Genomic DNA, 13,919 nt, shown 5'->3' on the forward strand with positions numbered 1-13,919 from the left:
ATCTCCCTGTCACCACTCCACTTCTGTCAGCCTTTAAATGAACCCAGCTCAAGTCTGTCACTTCTGTTTGGAGCCAAATGGAAAAACTGTTGTTCAGTCGTTTGGAAAGACAACATTTCTGAAAGCACTCAAACGTCTTCACATTTGTCTTCAGACACATCCTGAACATTTAGGAACTAAAGAAAGTTTCAAACATCAATCAAAGACATGAAATATAGAATAACAAAAAACAGCCGCAGTCAGTGAACTCACCTCAGAGTCTCCAGTCGACAGTCTGGACTCTCCAGTCCAGCACACAGAAGCTTCACTGCTGAATCCTGCAGGTTGTTCCAACTCATGTCCAGCTCTGTGAGATGGGAGGGGTTGGACTTCAGAGCTGAGGCCAAAACTTCACAGTGAGACTCTGAGAGTTGACACTGAGTCAGTCTGTGATGATAGAAAATATAAAATGTGTTATTATAAAAGCAGAAAATCTGCATTATAAACACAGACTGAATGTTTAAGAAGACAAAACAGAGTGAGGTCATAATCTGATGAATCTGCTCTTCACATCTGTGCTTCAGCTCCTCTTACTGTGTTTGACATGACACAACGGTTGAGTCTCTCTCAGACCTGCAGACTTTTAATGACAATCTTTGTTTGGCTTTAATCTGCAGATGAAGGAGGAAGATGGTGTCACATTTAGGCTTCCATAATGTCCACAGTCTGTCACTGAGATCTGATCCAGAGTCAGAGTGAAGACACACATTTGGACTGTGTCCTGTTTTGAATCTGACTCCAGAAAATTTTGAATGAGTACAGCTCAGTGAAGAGTTCCAGCTGGAAAGATGATCTCTGTTTGCTACCTGCTGTCAGGTACGACTGTTCACGTCCACACGCAGGAAAAACCTGCTGACTGTTACCAAACGGAGCAGAAATCTCATCACTGGACAATAATGATGAATGAACTCAGAGCTGCTGATATCAGATCTGATTTCAGGGGAACTAAACACAGAAATGATTGGCTCATATCTGCTGGATGTCGCTAGTTGGCAGAAAATGATTTGTATTCCTGTTCAGGGCTTCAGTGTTTATGAGTCCAGAGATGACAGCAAGTCAAAATGATGTTACCTGTCTGTGTCCAGCAGCAGCCTGTATTCACTTTGAATATTGTTCTAACCTGACATGGATCAGTTTGTCTTTGATTGGTTTGTAAATGTCACTGTTTCCATTGGACCTGAGTGACGGTACAAAGACAGAGAGGGAAAGAAAGGAGAAAGAGGATGGAGACAGCAAAGAGAGAGCAAACACAAACAGGTGAGAGTGGACAGGTGACCAAGGTCAGCAACCAATCAGAGAGCTTCTGTTTGACCCACAGTCACTGATGATGACTGCACATAACCAAGCAGTGTGTTACTCTGATATCAAATATGGATCCTGCTCTTATAATAATGATCATCAGATGATATTATTGTGTTATTTTTTATCTGAATACGATGTTTGTGTGATTATCAGTGAAAGAAGCAGTGAGGAGGATGGAGAGAGAGAGAGGACAGAGGGTGAAGTTAGAAACACTAAAAGGATTTTTCATGGATTTCATGGATGATTTGAGTGATTTCCAGCAGGACACTTAAACATGTCATTGGACGTCCTAAAGAACATATTCACTGATATGAAACGTGTCACTGAACAGGATTAATATCAGTGGAAACATGGTGGAAACAGCTGTGACTGCATGGATGTGACACACTTCAAATCTGTTCTCCACTCTTGGATTTGGGATCCATGGAGCTGCTGCTGAGTCTGTACAATAAAGGAATGATGTGGAAATGGTAAAAATGGCCTGCATTTGTATAGCGCTTTACTCAGTCCCTAAGGACCCCAAAGCACTTTACACTACATTCAGTCATTCACCCATTCAGCGTGCAGCGTACGGACACAAAACCTTACACTCCGATTTTATTTTCAAACTTAAACTACTAACCTACACTCATCAATGATGTTAATGATCACATCTGGACTCACCGAGCCTTTCTGCAGTTCCTCACAGCTGGAATCAGTCTCAGTCGTCCCCGCTCTGATGTTTTGTACTTCTGCAGGTCCAACTCATCCAGAACCTCTTCTGACATCTGCAGCATGAAGGCCAGAGCTGAGCACTGGATTGCAGAGAGTTCCTTCTCTGACTTCAGAAACTCTTGGATCTCCTGAAATAATGTGAGGTGGTTCATCTCCATCAGACAGTGGAAGATGTTGATGCTTCTGTCAGGAGAGATTTCATCACTGTTCTTCTTCTTCAGGTTGTTGATAACTCTCTGGATGGTTCCTGGACTGATCTCTGTCTGACCCAGCAGACCTACTAAGAGTCTCTGGTTGGACTCCAGACAGAGGCCATGAAGGAAGCGAACAAACAGGTCCAGGTGGCCATTTTTACTCTGGAGAGATTTCTTCATGGCTCTCCTCAGAAATACATCAAGTGATTGGAGATCTTTGTTATCAAAAACACTGGAAATCATCTTGGTTAAAGATTTTGATTTTAGAAACACATCTGTCTTCCAGTTAGTGTGACAGTGGAACATGTAGACTGCAGCCAGAAACTCCTGAATGCTCAGATGAACAAAGCAGTAGACTGGTTTCTGGAAGGTCACACACTCTCTTTTGAAGATCTCTGTACAAACTCCTGAGTACACCGAGGCCTCTGTCACATCCAGACCACACTGCTTCAGGTCTTCTTGATAGAACATGATGTTTCCTTTCTCCAGATGTTCAAACGCCAGCCTCCCCAGCTTCAGAAGAACTTCCCTGTCAGCCTCCGTCAGCTCCTGTGGACTCGTCTCACGTCCCTCGTGGTACTTGTTCTTCTTCCTCTTTGTCTGAACCAGCAGGAAGTGTGAGTACATGTCAGTCAAGGTCTTGGGCAGCTCTCCTCTCTGCTCTGTAGTCAACATGTGCTCCAGAACTGTAGCAGTGATCCAGCAGAAGACTGGGATACTACACATGATGTGGAGGCTCCTGGATGTCTTCATGTGGGAGATGATTCTGCTGGACAGCTCTTCATCACTGAATCTCCTCCTGAAGTACTCCTCCTTCTGGGCATCAGTGAAGCCTCGTACTTCTGTTAGCCTGTCAACATATGTAGGAGGGATCTGATTGGCTGCTGCGGGTCGGGAAGTTATCCAGACGAGAGCCGAGGGAAGCAGATTCCCCTGGATGAGGTTTGTCAGCAGCTGGCTGACTGATGACTTCTGTGTGACATCAGACAGCAGCTTCCTGTTGGTGAAATCCAATGAAAGTCTGCTTTCATCCAGGCCGTCAAAGATGAACAAAAGCTGAGAGACAGCCAGCTTCTCTGCTGTGACCTTCTGTAATGTTGGATGGAAAACATGGAGCAGCTCCAGAAGACTGTACTGCTCATCTCTGATCAGGTTCAGCTCCCTGAATGAAAGCAGAACCACCACACTGACATGTTGGTTCTCCAAGCCCTCTGCCCAGTCCAGAGTGAGCTTCTGCACCGAGAAGGTTTTTCCAACACCAGCCACGCCGTTGGTCAGAACCACTCTAATAGGTCTCTGTTGGTCAGGTAAGGCTTTAAAGATGTCCTGGCACTTGACTGGAGCGTCATGGAGGGCGTCCATCTTGGAAGCTGTCTCCAGCTGCCTCACCTCATGTTGGGTATGAACCTCTTCACTCTGTCCCTCTGTGATGTAGAGCTCAGTGTAGATCCTGTTGAGGAGGGTTCTACTTCCTGTTTCATCACTTCCTTCAGTCACACGTTCACATCTCCTCCTCAGACTGATCTTATGTTCATCTAAAACCTCCTGCAGACCAACATCTGCTGAAAGAAAGAAAAACAATGAGACTAAAGAGAAAGAAAACTCTTCAATGTCTGAACAACACAAGAAGTCCAGTTTTCAGAAATGAGTCCATCAGCAGACAGATGTTCAGTCTTACTTTGTACACAGCTGCTCTGACTGGCTGTCTGCAGTCCAGCTCTGCTTCTGGATCTTTCTCCACACTGGGGACAGGAGGAGTCTCCTGATGAAGCAGACTGGTCCCAGTATGAGGAGATGCACTGTCTGCAGAACCAGTGTCCACAGCTGGTAGAGACTGGATCCTTCAGGACGTCCTGACACAAAGCACAGCAGGACGGCTGCTCCTCCTCACAAACACCACTCCTCTTCCTCTCTCTGTGAACACATTTCTTTATCACTAAAAACATTTTCTGTCATTGAAAAACATCCAGATGTGACCAAATGCAGTTCCTCACAGTTCCTTTGATTTCATCAACACTAATGAGCTGCTCTTCCTGTCTGCCTGTCTTATTAAACACTGAGTGATGAATACAAACTCAACACTTCCTGCAGACTTCCTGACTTCACAATAAAAGCTTTACATCAGAGAGAGACAGTTATGACTTTCACTTTTTTACAGCCGCTGTGTGCAGATTATCTGGGTCAGTTCACTCTGAAGCAGCTTAGAAGTGTCCGTGTAGAGCCGTGGTCTGACACACAGAGACTTCTGAGTTTCTCTATTTAAATAAACATGATGAAGATGAGCAGGTTTCTCTTCTAGTATAAAACTCTGTGTCTCTCTCTGGCTGGCTCATGATGGCTTTTCAGGTTTTGTTTATGTTTTGCTCTCTCCTGCTAGGGTTTTGCCTGCCTGGGTGGAGCTTGTAATGGCCTCTCGCTCTTGGTCCACACAGTTATGATGATTACACCACCTGTTGCTGATTCACCTGGGCTTACCGGTAACCATTTAACGCTGCGGCATGGAGCAGTTCATCACTGGGACATTGACCCTCCTGTGTTCATGATCTCAGCTCCTTGCTAAGAAATCTCTCTCTAAATTCACCAGTTGGGTTAACTTTGTGTATACTTTGAGTATATATTTCCCCAGACCTGGTTACAGATGCTTACCTGTGACTCCCGTGTGTGGCTGTGTGAGTGGAGAGCAGGACAAGAGTGACTGAAGAGGAGTGATTGTGGACTCCCTAAACTCATATCCCTGGAGCCCTGGACCCCCTCCCCAACTCACTGTACATATATAGATCACTGTGGTTCACCCCTTTGGTAAATGAACTGTCACCTTTTTGTTTGTTAGAACTCAGTCTGTGCTTGAGTTCCTCTGTTAGCCATGACATTTTGTTGGTTTCTCTCTCTTCAGGTCCCTGTAAGTGTTTGATCAGCCTTTCTAAAACTAAAAGGTTTACAATAACACACACCGCTTCACATACCAACATAGAAATGTGTGTGAAAAAGAGCTGAGCTGATATTAAACATGAGAATTTAGTCATAAATACAGAAACAGGAACAACATCAAGAAACACATTACCTCTCAGCAGCAGAAGAACATCCTTTAAAGTCAGCACCAATTTCCTTCGACACGTTGCTCTTTAAAGACACACAGCTGGGTTCAGGTCCAGGAGATTCTGGCCTCTTATTGATCCTAAAAGAAATAGAATAAATGTAACAGCTTCATGAGATAGAAGGAAAAACTGGAAATATTCAATTAAAGACACAATAAACAATCTGAAACTCATAAAAATAAAGTACTTACTCTTTGTCACATAACAGTCTTTTGTTAAAGTTTAAAATAACACCCTTGCTTAGTCTTTGCTCTGTACTGCAGTACTTGCACTGGTTTCACTGGACAAGTCTGCATGTGAATCTACAACTGATCTGACATTGTGGCACAAACACAATAAACAAACACTACGAGCACCTTGTTTCATGTGCAGTGGCTTTCTTCTCATTCTGTTACTGAACACTGTATGAAAAGCCTCTCACTGCCAGCATCCTTCCAGCCCCACGACAACAAGACCAACTCACATCTTCACAACAACAAGAATTTTTCCCCTTTTCTTTGGAGAAACTGAGAAGCCAATAAGATTGTAGCTCAAACTTGCCCACAGTCCTGCTTCATCACTGCTCACTCCTACCTGTGTTGGTGCCGAGTGGACAGTCATAGCCTGCTGCTAGCTAGTGATGTGCGATACCACTGATTTCCTTTCCGATCCGATACCAAGTAATATTCAGGGTGGTATCGACGATACTGATCCGATACCGATACTTTGTACAAAAACTTATTTTATTTATTGTATCTCAAATTATAGGGTCATAATGATTACAGGACATCAGATTACTTGTTCTTATCACTTAATAATGCAGAGTTCATCATATAGAAATAAAAAAAAACTGAAGTTGCGGCTATTTGAACACCTTGCCTGCCTGCAGCACTAAAGGACTCTGAGAGACGTCTGTCTCGCCCTAGCAGCACCTGTCCCTGTCCTCCTCTTCAGTTCGTCTCAACATACGATATTTTGTGATATAATTTACTCTGAGGTGTTTGACAACGTTAGTGATGTTGCCACAACCATACATGCCAACCCTCCCGATTTTTCTGGGAGAATCCAGAATTTCAGTGCCCCTCCCGAAAATCTCTCGGAGCCACCATTCTCCCGATTTTCCACCCGGACACAAAATTAAAAAACCATATCACAGAATTCAGCCAATTCCAGTTTCCACCAATGGCGGCAGCTACTTAGTTTTAATATTACTCTTATTTCTCTTCCTGGGTCGCAAAAAAACTTTTAACATATTTTCAGGTGAGAATGTAGCTGTGTAAACTTCAAATATCTGAGACGACCGACGCATCGTCTTCAAACCCCCGCGGTCTTTCATTACTCGGGTTAAACATGATATATAAGTCACTTTGATAACTTCAAAATGTTATTGTTGGGCTTTTTCTGTGTTTTATTTGTCCGTGAGTAAATTGGTTTGGCTGAGTTATTAGATTAGATTAAATTAAATTTAACTTTATTAATCCCTCGGGAGGGTTCCTCCGGGGTTTTCACACAGCTGAATAAACGTCAAACAGAAAACTAATTAAACAAAGTGTGAGACGGTCGAGAGTTTACGTCAGCGCCCTGTTATATTTTAGATAGCAAGGAGCAGACGGCAGAGTTTCACTCCACCCAGGGAGCTTGTGACGTACTACCCGTCTTTCTTTAGACCGCGAAGGGCGGGTCCTCAGGTGGAAGCAGCCTCTGAATTTGGACACTCCCGCTGTTTCCAGGCCTGCTAATAATATCGGTGACATTTAACGTATTTTATCCGATAAATAAACCCTGTAAAATGTATTTATCCCCCCCCACACACAGCCCTTTTGAATGTCTCCGTAATTCTGAGGTCTCAAGGTTGGCAAGTATGTCCACAACACCTCACTTTTTTTGCCACATGTATCACAAACCACGTCTCAGCTGTTTGTGGAGGTAAAATACGTCACACATGACTCCAATTACACTCAGCCATTGTTGTGAGTGTGCACGCCAGCGGCTGCGAGACATTTATACAGTCGTATTTCGCCCATAACTATGAAAGGCGGAAGGAGAAGTAGTTCTTTTGACTGTAGAAAATCCGAATGTTATAGTTTCTTTCCACTGTGTTCCTGTTGATGATAAACTACAAATTTACCCTAAATTACTAAAATATCGATATTTTAATGTGAGAATCGATTCTAGAACATAAATGACTGGTATCGGAGGAATCGATATTTCAGGATCGATCCGCACATCACTACTGCTAGCATGAATGCTAAATGTACTGCTGTGGATGATCAGCAGAAAAAGATGTTGTCAGTTTGACTGTTTGCTGTATTTAAAGTGTTTTTCTCAGTTCATCTGTATTCAAAGTGCATTCGGGGCTTTAGCTGACAGCTCTTTGTGCTAACAAACTAAACTCTCTTAGTTTAAGCCAACAGACTTTACCAAACACAAAGCCTGCTGCTGCCTCCATGGGTTAGCTTGTGTGACTGGTGTTTACACCAATGAAATCTAAATCACACTAATGTGTCCTCCAAGGTGTTTGGTGGGAGCACTGAGTGAAACATAAGAGCTCTGGTAAAATAACAAACAGGGCTGTGAGAGCAACTGAAGTGATAAAAATACTGTTTAAAGATAAAAAACACTTTGATGTTCTCTCGTCACCTAACAAAGTCCAAACCCTGTGAACTATTTTAGCTTTAATAATTGTGGATTCAGGTATCCTGAACCCATCTTTGGACATTTGTAATGAAATATTTTAAAACTCCATCAAAGACTCCTGATGTGGCTGTTTGGAGAAGGAAAAGAGGGACAAAGTGGAGCGTCGAGCTGAGGCTTCATTCACTGCAAACCTACAGTTATGTTTTCTTATTTCTGCTGTTTGCATGTTCACAGCTGAAATAAAGCTGCCTCTTTGACTTCATCCTGTTGTGTTTGGGTCCAATCCTGCCTGCCACACAGCGCTACAGGACAAAGTCTAATATTTTTATCTTTTTAATGAATCTTTGGTCATATTTATCCAGGAAAACACAAACATGTAAAGGAGTCATCACAGTTCTCTGACCTCGTTGGTCCAGGTTCACCACTGAAGTCTGGAGGTTCATGTTTGGACCGGTCACTCCTCACAGACGGACAGCTGGATCCTGCAGACTGTGACCTCTGACCTCTGCAGACACAAACATGTTTTATTCAATGATCAATTCTCTGATGAAGTGATTGAAGCAGCTGTGATCACACAGACTGCAGATAATGCAGCTGTTTCCTGTCAGTAACAGTCCTCTTAGATTAGAGTTCAGCTTTTTACAGGAAAACAAATGTCCCTAAATGCAACAGTGAGACACAGTCTGCCTGTGTGGCTGTGATAGCTGCCGTTAGGAGTGCTCATGTGTTTGCAGTTAGACGAGGAGATGTTACCATCATGGACATGTTAACAAATCCTGCAGCATCACGTGGCACAAACACTTTGTGTTCCTGTCATCTGCAAGCAACAGGAAGTTCATTAATAAAGGCGGGATGGAGACGTGACTGTGATGGTTCTCCTTCATCCAGCTGTTACACACATCTGGGCTCACACGACGAGCCTTTGTCTAATACAGCAGCTGCTCTCTAAACACTTTTCTGAAGAGGAGTTGCACAAATCTTTGTTTGCTTTCTAGAGCAGCGTATCAAAGTCAAACTACCCACTGCTAGCAGCTGTTTCTATCATAGTTTAGGATCCAGATGTGTGAGGTCTAAATTTACACCTCTGATTAAAATACATAGTTAAAAACAGCCAATTGTGTCCAAATGTGTCTTAAAACCAGATAAACTGACAGTTACAGCTGAGCCTGTGTGTCCTTGGAGACACTGCTCTGCTACAGAGATGCATTTTAGAAACCAGGAAACATCAAAATCATTTAAATCAGAGAGTTCTTGTTACTAACAGCTCACCTCTCTGCAGCAGACACAGGCTGGGATTTAAAATCAATGCCTCGATGATTGGACCAGTCACTCTTTAAGGACACAGAGCTGGATGGTTTCTGATTGACGCTAAAAGTAAGTGAACATGAAACATGTGTCACATCCAATGTGTCCAATACATTACATAAAAAGTATAAAGTATGTAAATAGTATATTATTTAAATCGTTAAATAGTAAATAACTGATTAAAATTTCAAACATTTTAATACTGACATGAACTTACTTTTCGTCAGATGACTTTTTTCGCCCTAAATTACGAAAGAAATGCTTCACCCGTTTGCTCTTAGAAGACACACTTCTGGGTGGAGGTCCAGCCTGGTTCCTGTGAATAATGATGGAGCAGTGATGTGAGTGCTGAGCTGTGACATGGAGAAGAGTCATGGACAGTTAGAGATGGTCATCTCACCTCTGAGCTTTGGTCTGGCTCTCATGTTCCCCACACAGAGTGCTTTTAGAGGGAGGGACTCCCTCCTCTCTGTCCTCACACTGATCCATGCTGCTCAATTCACATCAGCTCTCACACACTTTCTACCTTCACCTGCAGAGGAAACACAAATCATTCATGTGCACATCAACTGAAATCCTCCTTTCCATCATGTGTGCTGTCCATATATCAGCTGAATGCAGTCAGACAGCAGTGTGAGGCAGAGGAAGCTGCCATCAGCTGCTCTACTTCTACTATCAGTCCACTAGATGGAGCCATGAAGCACACATGATGCATTCACTGACACACACTGATTCACTGTGACTGGAAGTTTAAGTACAATAAGCCTCCACTCATCTACATTGTGCTTACAACCCATTGCCCCCCATCTTCCATCCCCATCAACCTCCTGGGGCCAGGAATGACTGGAACTGAATTGGAAATGGGCGTAATCAAACATAAATCTGTTATTCTTATCCAACCTGTCTGCCTGGACACAGTCTGCTGACCAATCATGGAGCCTATGATTTGCTTTGACAACAACTTCATGAATGTGGAAATGAAACTGAGTGTCAGCTGAATGTCGAGCAGAAGAGGAGTCAGAGAAGTGACAGAGCTGCTGACTTTACAAAGAAAGCTAAAACCATGTTGAAGAGATTAAACAGATAATACAAGCTAACAACAACAACACAGCTGCTGCAGACAAAACACATGTATGAGTGTGTGACAGGAAAAGCACTGAACAGAAGTTTACTATTAAAAATGCGACATGTTGTAAAAAGTTTGGTCAGTGAGACTGAAAAATGGCTGCATAAGTTACTATTGTGAACAAACCCCTATAAGAACCCTGATATTACCTGAATAAGATCAAATCCTGATACGTAGTGCAGACCTTGGTAAGTGATACGGTCCAACTGGAATATGAACCTTTGGTGTGTTTAATCCAGTCAGTCTCTGAGTAACTCCAGTCCTCTGCTTTCTGTTGGAAGAGACACAAAAGTTTGTAGCACGATCCTTTTCCTCAGAGGCCTGTGTTGAATTTATATTACATCTATGATAAAAAATAATTCACAAAGTCTGCTCTGCCCTCCTGTCCTCCCTGCAGTCTCTGTGAGCTCCGCAGAGTGATTACTTAGCTTAGAGTTTCTCCAACACCGGGGTCAAGTGTCCCTTTTTGCTGATCACACACATAACAACACACATGATTTTCAGGAAGTTAACAGAAATAAAGCCCCAGTGTCATTTGTTTTTCACTCAAGTTGTCTTCTTAATTTTTCTGGTAATGCTTCTTCATTCATAAATCATTCAAATCTAAAATAACTTCAAAAAATGTAAAATATTTCTGAAAATCATCTTTTATAGTTGAAATTCAGTTGTCATTTGGTTCAGCTGCCCTTTCATGCATCCATAGTTTCACCTCAAACTGCTGCTTGAAACACGAGAAATTAAAGAACAACTCTGTTCAAACGGAGAAACTTCAAAGGAACTCGGTAATGTCATTTAAATGGTTTCAGGTAGGTGTATGAAGGTTCTGTATTAAATCATATATGATAGTTGACATGAAATTCTGAATTCATCTTCTTGGACACCCACACTGCATAATTCTGTAGAAATGAAATTCGTCATTTATAATCAATTTCAACATCAAATATCATAACATTGCATCAAAATGCATAAAAATGATTCTTGATAGCTGACCTAAAAGTCTCTGTGCATTCTTCCTCTGGGTTACCGTCTCTATATATTTGCAGTTTAACCACCAAAAGCTTCAATGTTTCAGAGAAATAAAAGGAACGTTCTACTCAAATTTAAAAAGATTAATTAAATAAACAATAGAAAAAAAAAGACAGTTGTCATAAAATTCTTAACAAACTCCTCTTCTGTCTGTAGCTCAGGAGTTAGAGCAGGTCACGAACTAACTGGAAGGTTGGTTGTTTGATACGAGATACTAACCCCAAGATAGAAAACTCTTCAGCACAGGAAAAGTCCTTGAATGAGTCATTTGTATAAAGCACTTTGAATGCTCAGAGTAGAAAAGCACCATATCAGAACCAGTCTCACCCACTTGTAATGGGTGGGTGGCTGTGGCTCAGGTGGTCGAGTAGATCAGCTACTGATTGGGAGGTTGGTGGTTCAATCCTTGGCTTCTTTTTATACTGGTACGTATATTTATACATATTTCTTTATTTCTCTATTTATCTGTCATAACTCTGTTTCTACACTCACTTTATATGAGGGCTTGTTGTTTCTTTTATATTTGCTGCTATGACAACTCAGTTTCCCTCCTGGATTAATAAAGTTTCTCTGATTCTGAAATACAGTGAGCCATTATATTTGTAGTTTCTAACTAACAATATAAAGGCTCAGCAACCGATAGAGCCACAGCACCTCCCACTGGCAGCTGAAGGAACTTTTAAACAAAGGACTTTGTAATTGAAGCTTTATTTATACAGGTCGGCTCATTGAGACTCAATGTCTCATTTACAAGAGAGACCTGTTCCAGACAAACATATTAAAATTACAACAATAAAAGAAAAGTGTGTGTAATGTACTCAGTCATATTAAAAACGAGAACAAGTTCCCAGAGATGGTTTCACAAAAACATGTGTACGTCTTTTGAAGTCTGCAAGTGAAATCAACTGAGAGCCTTAAATCCTTCGGTTATGTTTTCCATGAAGACGGAGCAGAAAAGGAGAACGCCTTCTTCCCAAGCTCTGCATGAACTGATGGAACAGTGAATGTAATGATGTCCTGAGACTGCAGGCTATGACTAAACTGTTTGCCTAACATGTACTCTGATAAATAGGAGGCAGTAAACCAGGAACAGATTTATAGATAAAATGATACTAATGGACCATCCTGTGTAAGACCAATGAGGACCAGTTAACCAGAGAACACAGAGTACAGTGGTGTGTTAAAGGTTTACACACATTTACAAATCTTAATGCCCCATGATGGACAAAATCCAACAGATGAAGAGAGCGAGCAGAGTCATTCATATAAATCATGTCACTGTAATCCAGGGCAGGTAAAAAAAAAGGTGGCAGCAACAAGCTTTTTCCTGTGAAACATGATCTGTTCCTGGAAGAGAAGCCCAACTTCAGCCTCAGTGTCTTTATTAGATGTTCAATGTGTGGCTTATAGGAACGACTGTCATCAATCACAATACCGAGGTATGTGTACGAGGCCACAGTTTCAATAGAAATACTTTGAGCAGATACAGGAGAAGGAAATAAAGCCGGACCCTCTTTCTGTTTGTGAACAACATGACTTTGTTTTTTTCTACATTTAAAGCCAGTCTGAGCCAGCTGAGACTGAATACTATCAACAGCTGCTGTAATGGTTTGAAAACTATGTTGATGGTATAAAATGAACAGATGCATCTAGATTTTGTGCCACACCGTTGACATAAGTAGCCCAGGACAGAACCCTGTGCACTCGTTTAGTGACATTTAAAAAGCTGGAAGAGAGACCATTGAGCTGAACGCACTGCTGATGTCCAAAAGAACATTAGAGAAGCAGCCAGCTGCTCGGTCTGAAAGGCCTATTTCCAGTAATCTATGACATAAAATGCTGTGGTCAGCAGCTCAGCTCATAAACCAAGGGACTGGGAGCAGCTGCTACTGAGTGTTGCTGGAGTTCCTGTGCTGTTAGATCCTCATCCTCTCCACGCAGCTTGGAAGTAGGTGAAGTTGTGCCAGAAGATTTTTTTGATGTGGTCAACAGTGTCAAAGGCTTTTGATAGATCAATAAAAAGAGCTGCACAGTAGTTCTTTGCATCCAGCGCTTCATAGATGTCTTTGAGAACTTTTATCGAAGCAGTTCCAGTACTGTGCAGTTTCCTAAAACCAGACTGGAAGGGAGATAAAATCATATTTTCATCCAGATAACTTTGAAGTTGATTATTTACCAGCCTTTGAAGAACCTTAGATAAGACACAGAGTTTGGAAATTGGCCTGTAATCATTAACTGTTGAAGAATCACCAGCTTTCAGTGGGGGAGTCCAGAGGCACACTTCCACATCTGTGGTAAAGCCTTCTGTTGTAGAGAAAGATTAAAAATATAAGACACTGGCTCAGCTATGATATTTGCAGCCAAGTGCAAGAAGGAAGGAGAACGATTGTGAGGACGGGCCGAGTTTCTGGTGTTGTGGTTATTCAAAGCCTTACAAACCTCTTCTACTGTGACAGGTGTGAAGGAAAAGGTATCAGTAACCAGGAACTACGAGCAGAGTTG

At 42.1% G+C, this 13,919-nt stretch overlaps 1 protein-coding gene across 3 annotated transcripts in view; it reads right to left on the reverse strand.

Moving 5' to 3' along the window:
* The window catches only part of LOC148105865 (protein NLRC3-like), a 232,103-nt gene that overhangs the window by 187,538 nt on the left and 30,646 nt on the right, over positions 1-13,919 (reverse strand). Inside the window, exons 4-7 of one of the 3 annotated variants that reach the window (XM_087838913.1) lie at positions 8,364-8,465; positions 3,949-4,163; positions 2,005-3,808; positions 253-426 (exon numbers count right to left, since the gene is read on the reverse strand). The exons of 1 other annotated variant lie outside the window; for it this stretch is intronic. In XM_087838913.1, coding sequence (XP_087695039.1) covers positions 253-426; positions 2,005-3,808; positions 3,949-4,163; positions 8,364-8,465 — 2,295 coding nt within the window. The remainder of the gene's footprint in view (positions 1-252; positions 427-2,004; positions 3,809-3,948; positions 4,164-8,363; positions 8,466-13,919) is intronic. One more of the 3 variants, XM_087838911.1, reaches the window with a different exon arrangement.

This window comes from Neolamprologus brichardi, chromosome 3 (genome assembly GCF_056152115.1).
Source record: "Neolamprologus brichardi isolate AB-2024 chromosome 3, ASM5615211v1, whole genome shotgun sequence".
Taxonomy (NCBI): domain Eukaryota; kingdom Metazoa; phylum Chordata; class Actinopteri; order Cichliformes; family Cichlidae; genus Neolamprologus; species Neolamprologus brichardi.